The following is a 21,565-nucleotide window of genomic DNA, read 5'->3' as shown; positions in this document are numbered from 1 at the left end:
CCTTCGGAGGCGTTAATCGGTGCTTTCTCCTGGGTTGCAGATGCCTGGGAGATCGGAGAAGGCCCGGGACCTTCCAGCAGGTTCGTTGCGTGGAGGGATGTGACCACTGAAGGGTTTGAGGTTGAATCTGGGGGGCTGGAGGTGCAGCAGCTCCCCAGGGGAAGGGGCTATGGTGGGAGGAGACGCAGCCTGGGCATCGTTAGGTCCCTTCTGCCCTCAAACCCCACCTCCGCTTGGCGCAGGGAGAGCCCAGGATGTCCTTCCGCATCCTCTTCCCGCACCCAAGCGGCGAGCGCTCGCTCCAAGGCATCCAGGTCTTTCCGAAAGACCTCGGAGTAACCAAGGGGTCTTCGACAGGGCGGGAGGTGACGACGCAGGGGACGTGCAACCTCTGGGAACGTCGGCCGGGAGCCAACTGAAGTGGACGTGAGCGGTGGAGCAGGGACAGGCGGGGGAGGGGGGCGGTGGCAGTGGGACGCAGTGGGGACCCACCACCCCTTTTCCAACAGCTGCCAGCCCAGCCCGTATCTGTTTGGCGGACGTCACCCACCGCAAGACACGATGACCATGGAGTTTGTTGCCGTGCTGTCAGAATATTGTAACTTCGACGAAAGACCCAAGATCTGCGTTGTCTTCTACAAACAGCCTGGCCTCTGCGAAGAATTCGCCAAAATGGAGAAAAGGTAAAGAAAAAGATGGTTGAATTTACGCTGAGGAGGCGTTTCAGCTGCGGTTCTCCTTCGGGAGATTCAGCTCTGGGCTGAAGGACCCCGCTGCAGGTTCCTACAGCGGTTGGAGGTGAACCCCCAAATGGAGAGGTCCCGGTGGAGTCTTGGTGGTGGAGCACGCGGTGGTGGCTCCTCCGGTCTCCCCGTCGCTCCTGGAGCTGCCATTTTGGCTGGGGCCAGCATCTTGCAGCCCTGCGCGAGGATCTGAGCTGGGCTGGTTGATTTAATTAATCCCCTGGCTGAAGAACCTGGCTGTGGATTTCTCCCTGACATTTTGAAGGTCAACAATGCCTCGTCAGATGAACCAAAACTTGGCCGTTGGCTTGGGGTTGACCTTGATGGTCGGGCCCAAGCCAACAAGCTCTTCTTCCTCTTCCAGAGGCAGAGTGATCATGGGCAGCGCCAGGATCCCTCTCTCCCACCTGCAGCGAGGACTCATCTTTTATAAATACGCCCTCGTTAACACCTACAGCCCAGAGAGAGAGTGCCAATTAGAGCACATTTCTTTAGAGAAGTTCGACATCCCGGAGGCCTCGAAGTACAGAAACGCTCAATTCTATCGTGTCGTGAATATACCCAAAGGGGAGATCAAAGCAGACGGTAAGCACTGTTATTGTACCCCAAAGTCATGACCGGACGCGATGGTGATGGCTGTAGGCTGGCCTACGTTTCACCCCGGTTTCTTCTGGGAGGTTTCAAGCCGCAGGTTTACGAGCTGCTCGTACAGATAAGCTCTTTCCTCATAATAAAACTCAGAGCTGGCACCCAAGCCGTAGCACCCAAATGCTGTCCAGAAAATGGGTGGCGCCTCTTGGGCTGGAGGAACGCACAGATGGTTCCGTGCTTTCGGGGCGCAGCTGAGCGTGGTGTCTACATTTCGTTCCCAAACTCTTCCGTTTTCCCCAGGAACGTGGACTTTCTTTGAATGCATCAACTGCAACTTCCTCAGCAGCAGCATCGACGTTCAGAAAGTCTTCCCCAGAAAGGCGGACAGGTGCAAGAGACAGATGGAGTACCTGGAGCGCAGTTTCTTTGCTCCCACCACCTCCTGGAATTCCCTTGAGGATATGGAGAGGAAACTGCATAGCTACGAGACGAGCATCAAAGGCTGTCTCGGGGACGCCGAGAAAGGAGAAAGCTTTGAGATCGTCTGCAGTTGGGATGTGGGAGCGGTAAGCGTCCGCCAAAACCTCTGGGGAGGTGGCAAAGCGATGTCCCTCATTTTGGGGGATGGCTTGGACCATCGGAGGGGTGAAGCGAAGAGCCTTCTCCTGCCCGGTGTATTTAGCACCTGGGACCTTCCCGGATGGACGTGTGGCACCGGGAATAAATAATTTCTCCCTAGGGAGGTGCCACGCAAGGTGCCCCCGGGCGGCGGCATCTTCTACCTCCCATCCTCCTCCCTGGACCCGGCTGTTCTCGGAGGAAAACCATCTTGTGCAGCCTAGTGAAGCGCCCTTCTCCTTATTCTTGTTGTCCAGGTGAGAGACAATATCGGAGCCTTCATACAAGCGATCGTCAAGCGCCTGAAGACCGAGAAACATAAACTTCCTAAGCTCCTGTTCGCCTTTCACACCTCCTTTCGCTATGACATCCCTTTCCCCCCGGCGTCCATCGCCCAGGCTGAAAAGCGCCTCCAGGCCATCGAGCTCTTCCAAGACAAATACAAAGAACTGAGAGGAAAAAGGTAATTTCGATGTGTCAGCCTGCTTGCTCAGGGCAACGACGGAGGTCTGGGGCTCAGCTCAGTTGTCCCCACGTGCCACTTTGGGTGCCATGTCCTATTGCAAGGGGTCTGTGAGGGTGCATAGCCGCGGGTTGGTGCCTTCCAGCCCAGTGAGTCCACCTTGGGTACCCCGGGCACCTCGAAGAGCATCCGATGTCTCTGATACTGGTTGTCCCCTGGAGCTGTCTCGAGCCGAGCTCTTTCCAGGCAGCTGCCTGCAGGCAGGGTGAATCCTATCACGCGTTGCGGGAACAGACTCCATCCCGTGTTGGCACACATTCCCAGCAGCATCCCAGTGGTTGGTTACGGGAAGTTTGACTTTTTTGGACTTTTTTTTTTTGCAGCAAATACGTTCCGGCTCTGAAGAACATGTGTCTCAGGACCACTGAGGGCACCTTGTGGATCTGGTTGGTCCCGCTGCTCTACGCGATCACGGAGAACATGGAGGACCCCTTTCACCCATGCGAAATTCCTTCACGAGCCTTCCTGCAGCTGAGGAGGGACGAAGAGAAGCAAAGGTGGGTCTGAAAGGCTGAGGTAGGATCGGGGTAATGAACTGTCCTGCTCTTCAAAGCGCTTTTCATTCCTTCTGCTTGGTGGCTTCTCAGGGAGTTGCCCCTTCTCCTTGGCACGCTGTGTCCCCTGCCCTGGGGGGTGCTGAAGGAGCATTGGTGGACCTCAAGGGCAGGATGGAGCCGGGTGCTGTGCAGTCTCATCCAGCCAGCTGGATGGGAGCAGTCCTGGGGAGAGAATGGGTTGGAAAGGACCTGCAAAGATCATCTCGTCCAACCCCCCTGCCACGGGCAGGGCCATCTTCCACTAGGTCAGGTTGCTCAAAGCCCCCTCCAACCTGACCTTGACCAGTGCCAACGATGGGGCAGATGTCCCTGTCCATGGCAGGGGCGTTGGACTAGATGATCCTTGAAGCTCCCTTCCCACCCAAACACAACCCAGCCCATTCCATGATCTTCCACGAGATCAGGTTCCTCAAAGCCTCCTCCAACCTGACCTTGAACACTTCCAGTGATGGGGCACCCACAGCGTCTCTGGGCAACCCGTTCCACCCTCATCGTACAACATTTCTTCCTCAAGTCCGCTCTAAATCCAGCCTCTTTCAGTTTAAAACCGTTGCCCCGAGCCAGGTGCAAGGACCTCGCACTTGGCCTTGTTGAACTTTGTGACGTTGGCACAGGTTCAGTCCTCCGGCCTGTCAAGGTCAACTTGAACCCTGAGTTTTGTCCTCGTGACCTTAAAGCGGGCAAATTTCCAAAAATTCCTGCTTTGCCGTGTAGAGTCGCTCGCTGTCAAACCCTGGCTCCTGCTTCCAGCCCCCAGCCACCCTGGCTGTAGGTCACCACTGTGTCTACCGGTCACGGTGCCATCTCAAACGCCACCAATGTGCCTCCTGCTCCTCCAAAGTCCATCTGACGTTCTTGACCTGCTTTCCTAGGGACGTCCTGAAGATGATAGGTGCTCACAAGACCTTGATTGAGAGATGTGCTCCGCTGGCAGAGAAGGTGGTGGAGATGGTGACCGTGAAGAACTTCACCAGGGACCCTTTGCCTGACGTTTGGCTTCCACTCCAGCTCCTCTTGGAGACCTTCAGCGGGCGCATCCTGGCCATGAGTAAAGCCTCGTCCCAAATACCTGTAAGGACAGCTGACTGGTGAAGACCTGCTCTGGAGGGAGTGGTGGGGCTGTTTAAACGTGGGTCAGAATGTGTCCTTGGTTCCTACAGAGATTTTCAGCAGGACTGAAGGACTTAAATCGTAGAAACCCAGGATTAGAACTGAATCCTGGGAGCAGAAGAAAGGAAATCCCTTTAATCTTGCCAGCAAACTTCACGCTTTAGTGTTTAAGTGTGGAAGCTCCTCAGCTGCAGGAGCAGAAGCCTTCTCACGTTTGTCCTTAATGTCTTTCTGTCCTCTTTTCAGACGGACAGTTTGAACGTGGCTTTGGAAACCATCGCCACCAGGACGGACTCCTGGTTCAAGGCCTTGTGAGTGGGGGCTTCTTGAGAGGAGCGGTGCTGCGGCACCTCCGTGAAGGGTCTGGGGAGGGAGGGATGGATGGACGGAGCCCTGGCTGAGCAGGGAGAGGGTGGCTGCCATGGTTTGCCCCTCACATTTTTGATGTCTTTAACCCCACCATGGCTGGAGAGCATGGAGACCCACAAGGCTTGTGTCCTATGGACCTGCCCACGTCTCCCAGCTGCAGACGGTGGCTGTGGTCAGGTAGCGACTGTGAAAGCAACTGCAAGAAGCGTTCGGTCCTTTCCCGTGTCCACAGGTGCCCGTTGGCGTCTTCAAAGCAACATCTGAAGCCCACGAAGGAGCACGAGGTCTTGCAGTGTCTGAACTTGGTGTACGTCGTCTTCAAGCTTATTTTGGAGGAGCTGACGGAATTGGTGTCGTTCAGCTCCATGATGCTAATGCTGCAGACGCTTGGGATGTTTGTCAGCAAAGCGGATTTGCTGCAAGCGAACAAGGTGAGAACAAGGTCCATGGCTTCTGTCACGAGGGCTTAGCCTCCTGTTTGTAGCCAAGGAGAGCCCAGAGCTTCTGCCTCACTCTTTGATTTCTCAAGGAATTCCAGCAGTTTACGTCGGCAGAAAGTTTCCAAGAGTTTTCACGTCGGAGCACGCTGTGGCTCGAGACATACTTTCACAGGGCACCCATGGATGAGAAATCCTTCCTGAAGAACATTGAGGTGAGTGACGAGACCCAGAGACCAACGCGAGCCACAAGCCTTGGTAGATCCAGGTGTTCCTCAAGGTGCAGCTGATGGGTTTGGCTCTTCCTCTGTAGGAGTGGCAGCAGCTGCTTTTGGCGAAGGTTGTCTGTGCGGGGTGGACCAAAGAGTGGCAAGGCTTGGTCCACAACATGTTTGGGAAGTGGCTGAAGAAGGTGAGTCGTGGAGACCTTCCAGCTGGTGCGGGATGATGCTCCTGGTCTTTGCCACGCTCGGTTCTGCCTCGGTCACCGTTTTGGTGGCGGAACTTGAGCAGGCTGGTACGGACCCAGAAAGCAGCTGCCTCTTAAGTGTTTCCTTGCTGTAGGTTAACAACAAATACCTCGTGGACTTCTACTGGGCTTTCCTGAAGGTGGAGAAGCCCTACCATGCGGAGCTGGAGAGCTGCTTTACAAATCGCATCGTCCAGTGGATCAGAGCCCTCGACAAAAGCGAGGTAGGAGAGCTGCCACCCCTCCTTGGGCGGCTGGAGGCCTCTACGTCCCGCTTTGCCACCTCTTTTACTGATCTGTGCTGGGTTAAGAGAGCAGGGAAAGGTCTTTCTGAAACAGCCACGAGTCCACAGAGCCCCTGAGGAGGAGAAATTTCTCGTCCTTCCAGGAACCCATGCTAAATTCCATCATAACCATGTTCCGCAAGACGAACAAACCGGCTGCTGGGACGGTGCTTTCTGTTCTCGTGGAGAAAATGTGTTTGGAGGTGAAGAGGCTGGGAAGCGTCGACACGTTTGATGAGAGCACCGGCCCCGTTCTTGTAAACCTGCTCAACACTCCCGGGATCTGCGATCTCATTTCTGCTGTCCGTGAGTGTCCCCTGAGCGCTTTTCTTGGGAGAAGGCCTTGGTTTGTAAGTGAGCTAGCTGGGAAGACCAGGTCTTTTCACAGGGACCTTCCGATTTTGTTGGCACCACAAAATGAGAGGGAAAAATCTTCCACTCTAGGAAAATGAAGTTTCCTTTCAGGAAGGGAGAAGCATCTTGGTTTCCTTCCAGGAATCTTGATTTCTTTATCCCGTCGCAACGCTGCTTTGTTGCGCACCCAACGAGCATGGGGCTTGTCATTGAGGAGAAGGACGTGATGGAGCCAGAGCGTGTCCACGCAAAGACAGTCAAGCATTAGAACAAGAGAGGGGTGGTGACATCACCACGTTTCCATGGTTGGACAAGGCTGGTCTGAGGCCATTGTTGGCCCTCCTTTGATCAGGAGATGGAGGAGAGGACAACTCGTGGCTGTTGCTCCCTGCTACAACTTCTGGCACCATCAGAAAGACTCGGGGTTTGTTGTCTCCGTAGCTGCCCTTCCTGTAGCAGCCGTTGGCTGTGCTGGGATTGTCCCTTCGCCTCCTCTTGGCCAGAACAAAGCTACCCAGCATCTTCTTCTGTGCCCCGGTCCCTCTTGGAAGCCCTCCATGTCCGCAGGAGCTGCATGCCCAACCTCAGATGCAATCTCCTAGGTGGTCCCCATGGTTTCCTAGGTGGTCCCCATGGTTTGTTTCAGGAAGGGGGAGATACTTGGGTTTCCCAAAGGAAATTGGGGATTTTTCCCAAGATGCTGGTTTTGATGGTTGAGCTAGAAAGCAGTCACGCTTCTGTCCTCCACACCGGTGGGGCGACGGATCCCCACGAACTGGAAGCTGCTGGCTCTTCCCGAGGATGTGGCTTCAGAAGAAATACAGGAGAGAAATTGCCGGCTGTCTTTCACCCTTTGCTCCCTTCATTTATTTTACAGAAGAACTGGAGTGCAAGTTTCAAGTTCAGCTCAGCAACAGCGCGGAAATCCTCCTTTCCCGGGTACACATGCTCTCCAGCTTCGTGGGACGTCGTGTTCTCCTGGGAGACGTTCCCTGCAGTATCCTCTCTGACATCTTAAAGCATGAGGAGCTGTTTAAGAAGATATTGTGCACCTGTGGTAAGTTTGGTGTTTTCAACTTGGGTGTGTTTTCATAGTTACGTGGCCAACAGGAGCTATATCTACTGGGCAATTATCTAAAATGCAAAGAAAACGAAAAATTATCTGCAATGGGAGTCCAAGAAATAGAAGCAAAAATGTCCTAGTTGGTCACAGAGGCGATTTTAAGCAATTTGAAAAGGCGGGAGTGAAAATTCTGGGTTTTTAAATGCAGTTAAAGTTTTGGGGTGTTTGTGGAATTTATTTCAAGGATTGCAGTGGTATAGCTTTCTGGTTACATGCCTTGCCTTCAGGCCCGTCGCAAACTCCATCTCTGTTCAATTAAAACCCAGAGGAAAGGCAGCAAGTCCTCCAAATTCTGCTCGGAGAATAAGCTTTATTGCTGGTTTTGGTGGTTTTGGGGGCAAGTCCTCCAAATTCTGCTCGGAGAATAAACTTTATTGCTGGTTTTGGTGGTTTTGGGGGCAAGTCCTCCAAATTCTGCTCGGAGAATAAACTTTATTGCTGGTTTTGGTGGTTTTGGGGGCAAGTCCTCCAAATTCTGCTCGGAGAATAAGCTTTATTGCTGGTTTTGGTGGTTTAGGCAGCAGTGCTGCTTTGGGAAGAGGCTGCAGGCTTTCTGCAAACTGAAACACTCATGGGGTTTTTTGGTGGCAGGGGTTATGTTCCCTGCAGCTCTTCTCTTTCCAAGGGTTTCTCCTTCATGTCTGGGTCTTTTTTTTTTCCAGACTCCTCTTTCTCCAAGTGTATAAGGAAAGTGCTGGAGGTCAGGAAGCAGGAGTTTGAGCAACTGGAAGAGCAGAAGCAGCACAGACGCTCCTTTCTCCTGCTGTGCCGTGGCATAGAGGACATGATAAAAGGTACCGGTTGGGTTAATGGAGCTTCTTCTGTGGTTCTGGAGTGGGGAGATGTCTCCTAAGCTACAGAGTCTCACAGCGGGTGGGAGGGAAATGCGATCAGGGAACCCGTTGACTTCAGGGCTTGTCTTTGTTGGGGGAGAAAGACGTGATGTGAGTTCCTTCTTGTTGTTCCCACCCGGTTTAGTGGAGAGAAGTACCGTGGAGAAAAGCATCATGGACAACGAAAGTTTTAAGGATCAGATGTCGGTGAAGAAGTTCTCCATCGACGGCAAGAGCGAAATGGAATCGCACATCCTCACCGATTATAGCGACATGATGCAAAAACTTTACATCGTGGAGAAAAGCCACTGTTTCCTTAGGCTGTGGAAGATGAGAGCAGAGCAAACCAAAGCCACAACACCTGAAGGTCAAGTTTTCTCTGTAGAAGATGTTCAAGAAAAAATTTATAAGCCAGCCATCGCTGACTTTCGGCAAACCTACCTGTCCCTCAAGGACTTGTCCATCACCCTTGGGACCGTGCAGAGCCAGTTTGAGGGGCTGCTGGGAGACAAGGATCGGCTGCTGGAGGAGTTTAAAATCATGGAGGACAGCGAAGGGCCAAGGGGTGGAACGCCTCACTGGATTGCAGGTGCGGTGGAGAGGATCGAAAACTACCTGACCCTCTCGAGAGTGGTGAACACTGCCAAGATGATCGACGCTCTGAGGCAGATGCTTCAGCTGGAGGGGGATTTCCAGATTCTCAGCGACCTGACGAAATACGTACGTAGGAGATGCGTGGGCATTGTGTTGAGTGCTCTTGGGAAATCCAGGTAGACAGGTCTATATGTGGAAGGAAGGCCACACGTGGCAGCTTCTGATTAAATCCTGTCAGGTTCCTCCTCAACTAGACTTGAGCGATAGACTGGAGGAATTACTTCCAGTTGCCTCTTCCTGTTCATTGTGGAGGCCTACAGGGATGAATTCAAGAGCAGACTTGGGCTTGAGGCCAAGATCTCATCTTGCTTGGGGAGGAGGAGGTAGAACTGAGCTTCTTTCCTTCTCTTCCCAACAGATGCATGTTGGTTTTTGTTTCTTTTTCCAGGAAGAGCAGGAATTCAAAAAGAAGCAACTTGATTTTATGACCGAAGACTTAATGAAGGTGAAAAAAAGTTTGAGTGACATTCCCCAGGGAGTCTTGGACTTTTTGAGGGAACTTCTGGAATGTGCAAGGAAAGGTTTTACCTCCTGGATCAAGACCATTATAAAAGGTGGGCTGGAAGGAAGGAAGTCGTCAGATGTAGCAACGGATGGAGACCACTTAGTCCTCGTCTGTCCCCGTGTACAACACAGCGTTACAGAGAAATGCAGAGCAGAGAAATGCCTCAGCTGTCTCTCTTACTTATCTTTTTGCTTTATTTGTTCCCCCCAGATAAGATGGAAATCCCCGCATTTGTGGAGCTGGCATCGATTTCTGCAGGTGAAAATGACCTGGATATCGACAGAGTGAGCTTCTTCCGTGATGCCATGACTGCTGCTGCCCCCATCGTATTAGACCTGAGTCCCACAGCTGGGTTTGACCAGTTCTCTGAAGCTCTGTCTTTCGTCAGAGAAGCCATCGCGAAAGACACTAAGCTTCCCAAGAAGCTGGTGAGTCTTCAAGTCCCGTGTCCAAAAGTCACCTGGACGCTTGCTGTGAGGCCCAGTTGCTCACGTGTAGGTGCCCGATGCCATTTAAGATGGTGTCCCCAGAGCATCCACGTGGACCTGGGCAAAGGCTGTGCTCTTTTTGGAGCTGGAAGCCTGGTGGAACATCTCAAATGACCTTACACACGCGTGTGGGCAACTGGAGGAGACACCCAGCAGGTGTTGTGAATAGGAGGAAAAGAGTTCTGGAGGCTACAGTTTAGGGTCAGAGACTGGTTGAGGTTGGAAGGGACCCCTGGAGAGCGTCTGGTCTAAATCCCCTGCTTAAAATAGGGTCAGGTAGGGCAGGTAGCTCACGGCCACGTCCAATTGGGTTTTGAGCATCTCCAAGGCTGGAAGACTCCAGAACCTGTTTGAGAATAGGATAGAAAAGCTTTTCTTCTGTTTAACAGAATCCCTTGTGTTTGTGCCCCAGGCTGTCACTGAGCCTTACGCTCTGCTCCCCCCCAAAACCAGTGGAGAACAAGAGCTTCACCACATGCCAGCGCTCTGGGGTGTTAGGATAGGTCCAACTCCTCAGAAGCCATGGGAAACCCCATCCTCAGAAGAAACGGTCACCGAAACCCCACCTGTGTCAAATTTGGGGTGGGGGAGCAGTGCTCAGCGTCCTTCCAGCTGGTTACTGGGTTTCCCTTTGGTTCTTCTTTTGCAGAAAGATTCCTGTGACAACAGAGAATGGATCCAGATGGTTCACGACTCTCATGGCTCTGTGGAGTGTTCTTCAATCGCTCAAGCCAGAAGCATCAACAGAAATGGGATTTTTACCATCTCGGCACCTCCGAAATGCAAGGTAAAGGGTCTCCAAGGCTGTTCCTTGTCCAGTTGTACTTCTTAGTGCTACTGGGAGAAAAGACCTTTCTTGAAATCAACTTCCGATGAGCATGCCGGGTTGCCAATAGATCTCCAGTGGGGTTTGCAACTCATACCACCAATTTTCTGTTAAACCTGGAGTATTTTCAGCAGAAAATGGGCTTTTCTTTCCTCCAAAGGAAGTGGTACGAGACACGTAGAGTCCTGATGTGCTGCCTTTCAACTCAGAGCTATGTAAAAGGCCACGTGGTGATGTCGGTTGTCTTCTCTGCCTTCCAGGCTACGCTTGAGGACTGTGTCTCGTTGCAACTGCTGAATGACAGCGAGGAGAGCGCACCTCCAGCAGACCAGAAGGCCAAGAAATACTGTTTGTCTGAGCTCACGGAGCTCCAGAACAAGCTGATGTTGCTCGCCACCAAGGTTGAGCAGGGCAGAGAGGAGGCAAACCGTTTCTTGGAGGTAAGTCGCAGTGCAGCGCCGACATTTGCCTGGAAAACAGTGGCCGTGGGGATTTTGCTGGAATTATTTCCGGGAGACTCATCCATGACCTGCAGTTCTGGCCTTTCAAGCACAGAGGTGTTGCTCCAGGATGATGCCCACTTCCCGTGCTACAGGAGTGGGATTTGTCTGCCTAAGTGGTGTTCTTTACTTGTGGTGCCCAACAGCCCATCCAAGACCTTTCCTACTTCACTATGGCAGGACTCATAGAACGATTTGGGTTGGAAAGGACCTTTGAAGACCCTCTAGTCCAACCCCTCTGCCACAGACAGGGACATCTTCCACTAGATCAGCTTGCTCAAAGCCCCGTCCAATGCAACCTTGAACACTTCCAATGATGGGGCATCCACAACTTCTCTGGGCAACCTGTTCCAGTGTCTCACCACCTTCATCATAAAACATTTCTTCCTTATTTCCGATCCGAATCCACCCTCTTTCAGTTTAAAACCGTTGTCCCTTGTCCTGTCACTACAGGCCTTGGTAAAAGGTCTCTCTCCGTCTTTCTTATAAGCCCCCTTTATGTACCGAACGGACGCAAGAAGGTCTCCCCAGAGCCTCTCCGACTGAGCAACCCCAACTCTCTCAGCCTTTCTTCACAGCAGGGGTGTTCCAGCCCTCTGACCTTGTGTCCCTCCTCTGGACCCACTCTAACAGGCCCACGTCTTTCTTAGAATCATAGAATAGGTTGGAAAAGACCTTTAAGACCATCGAGTCCAACCGTAAACCTAACACTGCCAAGTCCACCACTAAGCCCTGTCCCTAAGCACCACATCTACACGTCTTCTAAACCCCTCCAGGGGTGGGGACTCAACCACTTCCCTGGGCATCCTGTTCCAGTGCTTGACCACCCTTTCAGTGAAGAAGTTTTTCCCAGCATCCAATCTAAACCTCCCCTGGTGCAGCTTGATCCCATTTCCTCTCGTCCTATCGCTAGCTACTTGGGAGAAGAGACCAACACCCACCTCACTACACCCTCCTTTCAGGTAGTTGTAGAGAGCGATCAGGTCTCCCCTCAGCCTCCTCTTCTCCAGGCTGAACACCCCCAGCTCCCTCAGCCGCTCCCCACCAGCCCTGTGCTCCAGGCCCTTCACCAGCTCCGTTGCCCTTCTCTGGACATGCTCCAGCACCTCAATGTCTTTCTTGTATTGAGGGGCCCAAAACTGGGCACAGCATTCCAGGTGCGGCCTCACCAGCGCCGAGTACAGGGGGACAATCACCTCCCTGCTCCTGCTGGCCACACTATTCCTGACACAAGCCAGGATGCTGTTGGCCTTCTTGGCCACCTGGGCACAGGGTTGGCTCATGTCCTTGTGCTGGGGACTCCAGAGCTGGACACAGTGCTCCTGGTGAGGTCTCACCAGAGTGGAGTAGAGTCCCATGGACTTTAAGGACATTCAGGTTCTTCAGGCACCTGATCTACGATGGGAGGGACTTCCTTCCCCCCGTCTCTGCCATGAGGTTCGGGGCCTTGAGAGATGTGGGAAGAGAGATTACCATTGAAAACCGAGGCAAAAAGATTAATATCTCGGTCTTTGCCATGTCAGTTGACACCAGCTCTCCTGTCTTATTTACCAGGGGGGTACATTCCCTTTAATCTCCTTTTTCTGGCCAATGTACCTGTAGAAGCCCTTCTTATTCCGCACATCCTTTGCCAAACTCAGCTCCACCTGTGCCTTAGCTTTCCTGATTCCATCCCTACACATCCAGGCAGCGTCCCTATATTCTTCCCATGACACAGGGCCCTGCTGCCACTGCCTCTGCATTTCCTTCTGACGCTGCACTTGGACCAGGAGCTCCTTACTGAGCCATGCAGGCCTCCTGCCTTCCTTGCACAATGTCTTGCACATGGCAATCAAGAGCTCTTGCACGCTAAGAAAAATGTTCTGACAGAGCTGCCAGCTCTCTTCAGCTCCTTTAGCCCTGAGGGCAGTGTCCCAGCGCGTCCCATCCACTAATTCCTTAAACCACTCAAACTTCACTCACCTGAAATTCAGGGTCCTGACCCTACTCTTCACCTGGCCCATATCACGAATTCCACCAGGGCATGATCACTGCAGCCCAGGCTGCCGCCGATGTTGACATCCCTAATTAATTCATCTCTGTTGGTGAGCAACAGGCCCGGCAATGCTTCTCCTCCGTCAGGCTGTCTGTCACCTTGGCAAGGTTTGGCCCCAGCCGGCAACCAAGCACCGCACAGCCGCTCGCTCGCTCCCCCTGCCCCGGCGGGATGGGGGAGAGAATGGGAAGGGTAAAAGTGAGAAAACTCCTGGGCTGAGATAAGAACAGTTTAATAACTGAAATAAAATAAAGTGAAATAGTAATAGTAGTAGTAATAACAATGTATTATTATTATTATTAATAATAATAATAATAATATACAAAGCAAGTGATGCCCAACGCAATTGCTCCCCACCCACTGACCGATCCCAGCCAGTCCCCGAGCAGCAATCGCTGCTCCCCGGCCAACCCCCCTCCATTTTACATACTGAGCATGACGTCACATGGTATGGAATAGCCCTTTGGCCACTTTGGGTCAGCTGTCCTGGCTGTGCCCCCTCCCAGCTTCTTGTGCCCCTGGCAGACATGGGAAGCTGAAAAGCCCTTGACCAGTGTGAGCACTGCTCAGCAACAACTAAAGCATCAGTGTGTTACCAGCATTGTTCTCATCCTAAATCCAAAACACAGCACCATGCCAGCTCCGAGGAAGAAAATTCACTCTGTCCCAGCTGAAACCAGGATGCACCTGGATTAAGAAATTATCCTAGACTGTCGCCAAGAGTTTTCTGGACTGCTTCCATCTTGCTGTGCTGCTTTTCCAGCAGATGTCAGGGGGATTCAAGTCCCGCCAGCAGGATCAGAGCCTGTGAGCACGATGCTTCCCGTAGCCGAAGTAAGACTGCTTCGACAGCAGGCTGCCCTTGGTTGGGCATCCCCTAGTAAGCACCAACCACGAGGTTTCCTTTCGTGGCTTGGCTGCTGATTTTTACCCAGAAGCTCTCAACGTGTCCTTTTTAGAGGTACACGCCCTCATTCCTTGAGGCATTTCACGGGTGTTTCCCAACACACCAGCAGCCCCTGGCTCTTCTCTGTTGCTCAAAACCCCATCCCCTTCCCTTCTTAAGTCCAGTTTAAAGCTCTCCTTAAGTCTGGACAGCTGCTTGGTGAAGACCCTCTTGCCCCAGTCAGTCAGGTGAATCCCATCGTCTCCCAACAGACCTGGCTTCTCAAAGTTAGACCCGGCTTCTCAAGGGTAGATCCAGCTTCTCAAGGGTAGACCCGGCTTCTCAAGGGTAGATCCAGCTTCTCAAGGGTAGATCCGGCTTCTCAAGGGTAGACCCGGCTTCTCAAGGGTAAATCTGGCTTCTCAAGGGTAGATCCGGCTTCTCAAGGGTAGATCCAACTTCTCAAGGGTAGACCCAGCTTCTCAAGGGTAGATCCAGCTTCTCAAGGGTAGACCCGGCTTCTCAAGGGTAGACCCGGCTTCTCAAGGGTAAATCTGGCTTCTCAAGGGTAAATCTGGCTTCTCAAGGGTAGATCCGGCTTCTCAAGGGTAGACCTGGCTTCTCAAGGGTAGACCCGGCTTCTCAAGGGTAGATCCGGCTTCTCAAGGGTAGACCTGGCTTCTCAAGGGTAGATCCGGCTTCTCAAGGGTAGACCTGGCTTCTCAAGGGTAGACCCGGCTTCTCAAGGGTAGATCCAGCTTCTCAAGGGTAGATCCAACTTCTCAAGGGTAGATCTGGCTTCTCAAGGGTAGATCCAGCTTCTCAAGGGTAGATCTGGCTTCTCAAGGGTAGATCCGGCTTCTCAAGGGTAGGTCCATGATCGTAGAAGCCCAAACCTGGAGTATGGCACCAGCTGTGCAGCCAGATGCTCCAATCCCTTTGCTGTCTTCCCTGCACTCTCTCCAGTACATCCATGTCTCACTTGTACTGGGGAGCCCGCAATTGAGCTGTACAGATCTCAGGAGGAAAGCGTGACCCGAGCGCTGTTTGGAAGCTGTTGAGAACATGCTTTTGTCTCTTTGGCGTGTTACAGATATTGGAAAAAGTTGAAACAGTTGGAAAGTTGTACCTGGAGCTTCTCAGCATTGGCACCATCCTCTTCAGCAACTGGCAGGCTGACATCTACTGCAACCCTCAGCAAAGTGTGAAAGTCTACGCAGAGTTTGGAATTGCTGGGATCCTTGTTCAGAGCACAAGACCCCTCCTGGAGGAGCTGGACAGCCTCTCTAAAGCGATGGAGCGTTGCCTGGCAGAGTGGAAGAAGTACCTGGAGACTCAAAGGGACACCTACTATCATCTCAACCTCTTCACTGCACACCAGCTCTTCTACTTGTGCAGCGAGCTGGCCAGAGTCCAGAAGGGCATCGTAGAACCGCAGGTGCTCATCACGCTTTCCGTCATCAAGCGTGACGTCAAAGAAGAAGATATCAAAAAAGCCCTGGGGGATGCGCTGCTGACTCCTCTGGACTCCGTGAATACGTCGGCAGCAGGCGAGGGATCGGTTACCTGGCACGACTACGTCTTTCGTTTTCCCCAGCTCATCAAAAGCTTGGCCGAATCGGGCTACGACGAGTCGGTGGCAAAGGCAGCCTTGCAGAGCTGCCTGTCCAACTCGCCCGTCACGGAGCAGATGCTCATGGATTTCGCCTTCGAGCAGGGCGACGACAAGGAGTTGGTTGAAGAGCTCAGCAAGTTGTATGAGGAGACGAGAGAAACCTTCCTGCAGAAGAGACGCAAATTTAAAACCAGGAGCAGTGGTGTTGACCAGGTTTCCTTCAGCAGCCTGGCGCACGATGAGTTGGCCGTCTCCTTTGAGAGTTTGCCATCTATTTACGACAAGGTGAATCTGCTCTGGGATGCCTACTGTAAGAAATTTGCTGGGCTGGTGTCTGACAAATACATAGGCTTGGATGTTTTGGGGGAGATGCTGAAGCGCTTGGCCGCTCGAGAAAGCACGTGCGTTGAGAGAAGTTTACCGGTAGGCTTTGAAGCGGGGAAGCCGCTTCTTGTCATGTGTAAGGAAGAGGAAATGTTACCCAACATGTTATTCGTCTACCGACACACTGAGACGGCACCTCTCCCGTCGTACGACGAGGTCCTGGTGTGCACACCCGACACGGAGGAGGAGGAGGTGGAGCTGCTTCTCAGGAGAGCTCTTTCCCCAGGTTCCCGAGACCAGAAGATCTACTGTTTGCTGGGTGCCGATAAATTAGTTTATAAAGTTTCCAAACAGCTCGAGTCCCACTTCTTCCGCCTGGTGCAATCTTCCGGCATCCCCAACTACAGATTCATCATCTTCTGCAATGCCAAAGCTCACAACTCCTATGTTATCACGGCCTTTGATGCCTACAAGGTGACTTTCCCCTGCCACTCCAAGACAGAAATCCAGACCTACCTGAAGATGCATCTCAGCGTGCCGAGCGGGACAGCCCCCGTCGCTCAAGCCTTTGAAGAGCCCTATCAGCAGAACGTGAAGTTCGTCTTTTCGAAGCAAGCGGGAATGGGTAAGTTTCTGGGGAGCTGTGTTCTGAGTTGTGCCTCCAACCAAGGAGGCAAGGTGGCACACCGTGCTTTTGGGGAGAGATGTCCTCGGTTTGGGTCGCACGCGAGTGTAGAAGGGTAGATGATCGCTGCCCGTCTCTTCTGCTCCTTAGGGAAGTCTCTCTTTGTGGACAATACCGTCGGAAAGGTCCGTGCCCAGCTGGGTGGCACGCTACCACTTCACAAAACCATTAGGCTGATGGAGTCGGACATCGATTTCCAGTTCTTCGTGGAGGAGCTCTTCTCCATCAAGGAATCCTCGACCGAAATTCAGCCCAGCATCTTCCACATCGATGTGTCTCCAGTGGTGAGTGCTTGGATCTTAAAGTGGACAAGAAGAGGTGGTGAAGCACTGAACACCCTACACGCAGGGAGGGAGAGAAGGAGCTGGAAACTCAAATCCAGCCCAGTCAGAGCAGCAAGCGTGCTTTGGCAGGCTTCTGCATCAATTTTGATTCGGTTTTTTTTGCCCTGCCAGGTATCGAAGGGTCTCTACCGGCTGCTGATTGGCCTGTGCATCCTGCGGCACATCCAGAGTCCTGACGGCTTGGTCTGGAAGTGCAAACCCTCCCACCTTTACTTGATCGAGTACCTGGCAAAAGGGAAAGGTGTTAGCAGTACGAGGAAGCAAGAGGTATTTTGGGGGTCTGCGCTTGGGTGGAGGAACCGTTAAGGCTGAGCACGAGTAAACCTGCTAAACGCTGATGTCTCCGCTGGAGCAGCGCACAGTTTAGGGCCTGTCTCTGCAGCGGGGCAATGTCTCACCTCCACAGAAGCAACCAGGCCAAAGACACCTCTACTCAGAGTGAAATATCGGGCCCTGCACTGAGTCCTAGAGGAAAAAGGGAGCTGCTTCATCCCAGTTTTGCTGTAACTGGAACCTCACGCGTGTTTTTAAAGCCAATTTGCAGCTGAGCTGTGCTTTAGAGTGACTGAAGGCGTGCGATGCACCCCAGCTTGCCTAGGGGTTGCTCATCCCTCTGTGGTTCCTCACCATACCTTGACTATTGGCTGAGTTCAGGTCCCTCCATCTCCAAAAGGATTTAGTGGGACAGGAGAAAGCATAGGAGAAGGTAACAAGATGACCCAACCCAAGACAGGGCGCTGGGCAAGACAGACCTTAATGGTTACAGGGATTTCCATCCGTGTGAAGGCTTGGGGAAATCTGGGCACTTCTACATTTTTTCCCAGCTTGCTGAACCATTTGTGACGAGGGGGAAACAAAAAAAGGGGTTTGGGTGATGTAGGCAAATGTGGGAGGTTGGAGAATGGTCCTCATGGAGATTTGTGTCCTCTGGCTTTTAGGTGTCCATTGAGATGGAAGAAAAATTTCTGGACCTTTTTCCTACCGTGGAGTGCGTATCGCCGCTGCGGGCGCTCGACTTGCTGGGAGATCCCAGCTCTGTCCCTCCTGCGGAACTGAGGGAGGAACAGTTTGACCGGGACAAGCTAAACAGCGAAGTTTTCCAAAGGTCCTACCAATACCTCCGCAGATATAAACAGAAGGAAAACCTTGACCATTTCACTTTTGTCCCTGGAAGCACTGAAGGGACAGAGAAAGAATGCCTGGAGTGCTTGATGGAGTTCTGTGGGAGAAGCAACCCCTCCTGGACTGAGCTCCGCAACTTCACGCACTTCTTGAACTTCCAGCTAAGAACGTGTGAGAACTCGGTCTTCTGCAGTCCGGTGCTCGGAAGGGAGTTCTGTGGCTTCAAAACATTTGTCATCAAGTTCATGATCACCATGTCCAAGGACTTTGCCATGCCTTCCCTCAACATGTCCGATGAAAGCGTGCCGAGGGAGGAGTGGAAGGAGATGGACAGTGTGTTGAGAGAGTACCAGCTACGACGCAAGTGGGAGCAGGGGTCTCACCCTTATATCGTCTTCCACGCTGAGGGTGATTCCATGGAGTTTTTGGGGTTTCATATCAACCAGAACTTTGACGCGATTGACGCTTATTCCCAGGCTGTTTTGGAGACGGCGGTTATCAGCCGGAACTTATACGTGACCTTGGCATTCCAAGGTGTTCCTTTCAATAAGGAATTTGAAACCTTACACAGAACCGACCAGTTGAACGTCCTCTGCAGAGTCTTTGGTGTGAAATGCCAGGAAGATGTCAAAGATCCAGACGCTTCGTACCAGTTGACTCTGGACAACACCATGAAGATGCTGGCTATTCACCTGCGGTTCCAGTGTGGGATCCCTGTGATCATCATGGGTGAAACCGGCTGCGGGAAGACGAAGCTGGTGCAGTTCATGTGCAACCTGCAAAGGGCAGGCAGGGAAGTTCAGAATATGGTGGTGGTGCGTGTTCACGGCGGCACCACCTCCCGGACCATCCAGGAGAAGGTAAGGCAGGCCATGGAGCTGGCACGCGCCAACGAAGAAGAGCACAACGTGGACACGGTGCTCTTCTTCGACGAAGCCAACACCTCAGAGGCCATCTTTGCGATCAAAGAAGTGCTGTGTGACCACAGCGTCAACGGAAAGCGGATCTCCACGGACCGCTTGAAAGTGGTGGCTGCGTGCAACCCTTACAAAAGGCACGCCAAGGACACCATTGAGAAACTGGAGAAAGCTGGCTTGGGATACCGAGTCCGGAGCGAAGACACCCCGGAGAAGCTGGGTTACATTCCTTTGCGGCAGTTGGTGTATCGGGTGCAGCCCCTTCCTCCCAGTTTATTGCCTCTGGTCTGGGATTTTGGGGAGCTGAATGAGAAGACGCAAAGCCTGTACATCAAGGAGATTGTGAAGTCCGCTGTGGGGACCGAGATCCCCGCGGGAAACCTGGGCGTCTTCACCAATGTCATTTCAGCCTCCCAGAAGTTCCTGAGAGAGAGGAAGGACGAATGCCGAGTCGCCAGCCTCCGGGATATAGACCGCTGCATGAAAATAGTGCTCTGGTTTTATGGCTTGAGAGACCTGCTTTTCCGGCAGGTTGATGAGAAGAGGCAGCCTGAGGAGGAAGAGGACCCGACCTTAAACGATGCGCAAAGGGCTTTGGTCCTTTCGGTGGGGGTCTGCTATTACGTGTCTCTGGAGAGCCGCCGAGAGTACCTGGAGGAGGTTGCAAAATGCTTCTCGGTCCCTGCGTCCCGGCTACAGCAAGAGCTTGAGTTGTGCCAAGAGGTCTTTCTCGATAACCTCTCCATTGGTAAGGAGATAGCCCGCAACACCGCTCTGAGGGAGAACATCTTCATGATGGTCGTCTGCATGGACCTCCGGGTGCCACTCTTTCTGGTTGGGAAGCCGGGAAGCTCCAAATCCCTATCCAAAACCATCGCTGTGAATGCCATGAAGGGCACGTTGTCCGGAAACCAGTTGTTCAAAAGATGCAAAGAGGTCCAGCTGCTCTCCTTCCAGTGCAGCCCCCATTCAAAACCAGAAGGCATCATCTCCACTTTCCGACAGTGTGCTCAGTTCCAGAAGGGCAAGAACCTGACTGAGTTTGCGTCCGTGGTCCTGCTGGATGAGATCGGTCTTGCAGAAGACTCGCCGGATATGCCGCTGAAGACGCTGCATCCTCTTCTGGAAGACGGATGCGTTGACGACGAGAAGCCGGAGGCCTACAAGAAAGTTGGCTTTGTGGGCATCTCCAACTGGGCCTTGGACCCTGCCAAAATGAACAGGGGCCTCCTCGTCTTTCGGACTGAACCTAGCAAGGACGAGCTGGTGAAGACCGCCAAAGGCATCTGTGCTGAGCAACCTCGCCTTGAAAGAATGGAGCATTTGTTCCCCATTCTGGCAAACTTCTATTGCAACGTGCTGAAAGAACAGGAAACGGAGTTCTTTGGGCTTCGCGACTTCTACAGCTTAATCAAAATGATTGCGTCCTACATGCAGGACACGAGGTGCAGTTCTCAGGAGCTCCTTGTAAAGGCCATTCAGAGAAACTTTGGAGGCTCCAGAGATATCTGTCCTCTGGAAATCTTCCGTACCTGCACCAGCGAGGTACGTCTCACCCGTGCGATGGAAACCAGCTGCATCCGTCTGCTGAAGGACAACCTGGACAAACGGCAAGCGGGATTCATGTCTCGTTACCTCCTCTTGCTGACCACCAACAACGCTGCCTTTCAGATCATCCAGACGGCAGGGCTTATAGACACCGGCAACTGTGACATCATATTTGGCTCCGGCTTCCCACGGGACCAGGATTATTCCCAGGTGTGCCGCTCTGTGAAAAGGGTGAAAACTTGCATGGAGATGGGCAGGCCCGTTGTCCTCCTCAACATACAGAACCTTTACGAGAGCCTTTACGATACCCTCAATCAATGCTTCGTCAGCCTGGGGGGCAACTACTACGTTGACCTGGGCCTCGGCACTCACAGGGTGAAGAGCCGCGTGAAGGAGGAATTCCGGCTGATCGTTATAGAGGAGAAGAAGGTGGTCTACACGCAGTTCCCCACCCCTCTGCTGAGCCGTCTGGAGAAGCATTGCTTGGACATGAACGCCATCCTCAACGGGCAACAGCAGGACCTGAAGCGGGACCTGGAGAGATGGGCCCGTCGGTTTGTCGACATCAGGAACCCCGGTTTGTTCAGCGTCTGGTCGCACACGCTCGCTCCCAAGGAACACGATGTCTTCATCGGCTTCAGTGAAGACACGTCCGCCGCCATCGTGCTGGAGAGCTCCCAGCACGTCCGCTGCGGAGGCTACGATCCCTACGGAGAACCGGTCCTCTCCGCTGCCACAAGCAAACTGGTGGAGTGTGCCACTCCTGACTCCATCCTACGCCTCAAGTACTGCGCTCTGGAGGACGCTAAGCAGATCCAGGAGCTGTATTTCATCGAGCAGAAGCACAACAGCCTGGCCGACCTCTTGCATGAGGCAATGAGCCAGCAGAGGAGGAAAGGCAGCACCGCCGGGCCGTGCCTGCAGGTACTCGCGCTTGGCTGTAGAGCACCCAAGGGTGCTGTTGGCTTTCCAAGCGAGCACGGTGGCCCCACGATCTTGGTTAGGCCAGGACGACGATGGGCTTATGTCCGCCCTCTTTTCCTCCGCGGTCGCCTGCAGCCAGGGTAGACTCTGCCCTTCCTCGGGAGGCGGATGGGATCTGCTC

At 53.0% G+C, this 21,565-nt stretch overlaps 1 protein-coding gene across 1 annotated transcript in view; it reads left to right on the top strand.

Annotated features, from left to right (window-relative positions):
* LOC142595967 (E3 ubiquitin-protein ligase rnf213-alpha-like) overlaps nt 1-21,565 on the top strand; it is a 43,007-nt gene that overhangs the window by 768 nt on the left and 20,674 nt on the right. Inside the window, exons 2-25 of the mRNA XM_075724835.1 lie at nt 243-426; nt 510-683; nt 1,108-1,328; nt 1,635-1,900; nt 2,210-2,415; nt 2,799-2,972; nt 3,905-4,103; nt 4,389-4,453; nt 4,744-4,942; nt 5,041-5,163; nt 5,262-5,360; nt 5,513-5,641; nt 5,806-6,007; nt 6,933-7,112; nt 7,841-7,972; nt 8,157-8,731; nt 9,054-9,219; nt 9,381-9,598; nt 10,308-10,445; nt 10,745-10,924; nt 14,999-16,469; nt 16,620-16,813; nt 16,985-17,140; nt 17,812-21,384. Coding sequence (XP_075580950.1) covers nt 243-426; nt 510-683; nt 1,108-1,328; nt 1,635-1,900; nt 2,210-2,415; nt 2,799-2,972; nt 3,905-4,103; nt 4,389-4,453; nt 4,744-4,942; nt 5,041-5,163; nt 5,262-5,360; nt 5,513-5,641; nt 5,806-6,007; nt 6,933-7,112; nt 7,841-7,972; nt 8,157-8,731; nt 9,054-9,219; nt 9,381-9,598; nt 10,308-10,445; nt 10,745-10,924; nt 14,999-16,469; nt 16,620-16,813; nt 16,985-17,140; nt 17,812-21,384 — 9,224 coding nt within the window. The remainder of the gene's footprint in view (nt 1-242; nt 427-509; nt 684-1,107; nt 1,329-1,634; nt 1,901-2,209; nt 2,416-2,798; nt 2,973-3,904; nt 4,104-4,388; nt 4,454-4,743; nt 4,943-5,040; nt 5,164-5,261; nt 5,361-5,512; nt 5,642-5,805; nt 6,008-6,932; nt 7,113-7,840; nt 7,973-8,156; nt 8,732-9,053; nt 9,220-9,380; nt 9,599-10,307; nt 10,446-10,744; nt 10,925-14,998; nt 16,470-16,619; nt 16,814-16,984; nt 17,141-17,811; nt 21,385-21,565) is intronic.

Source organism: Pelecanus crispus, chromosome 25, assembly GCF_030463565.1.
Source record: "Pelecanus crispus isolate bPelCri1 chromosome 25, bPelCri1.pri, whole genome shotgun sequence".
In the NCBI taxonomy this organism is placed as follows: Eukaryota; Metazoa; Chordata; class Aves; order Pelecaniformes; family Pelecanidae; genus Pelecanus; species Pelecanus crispus.
This window is presented reverse-complemented; position numbering and strand designations above follow the sequence as displayed.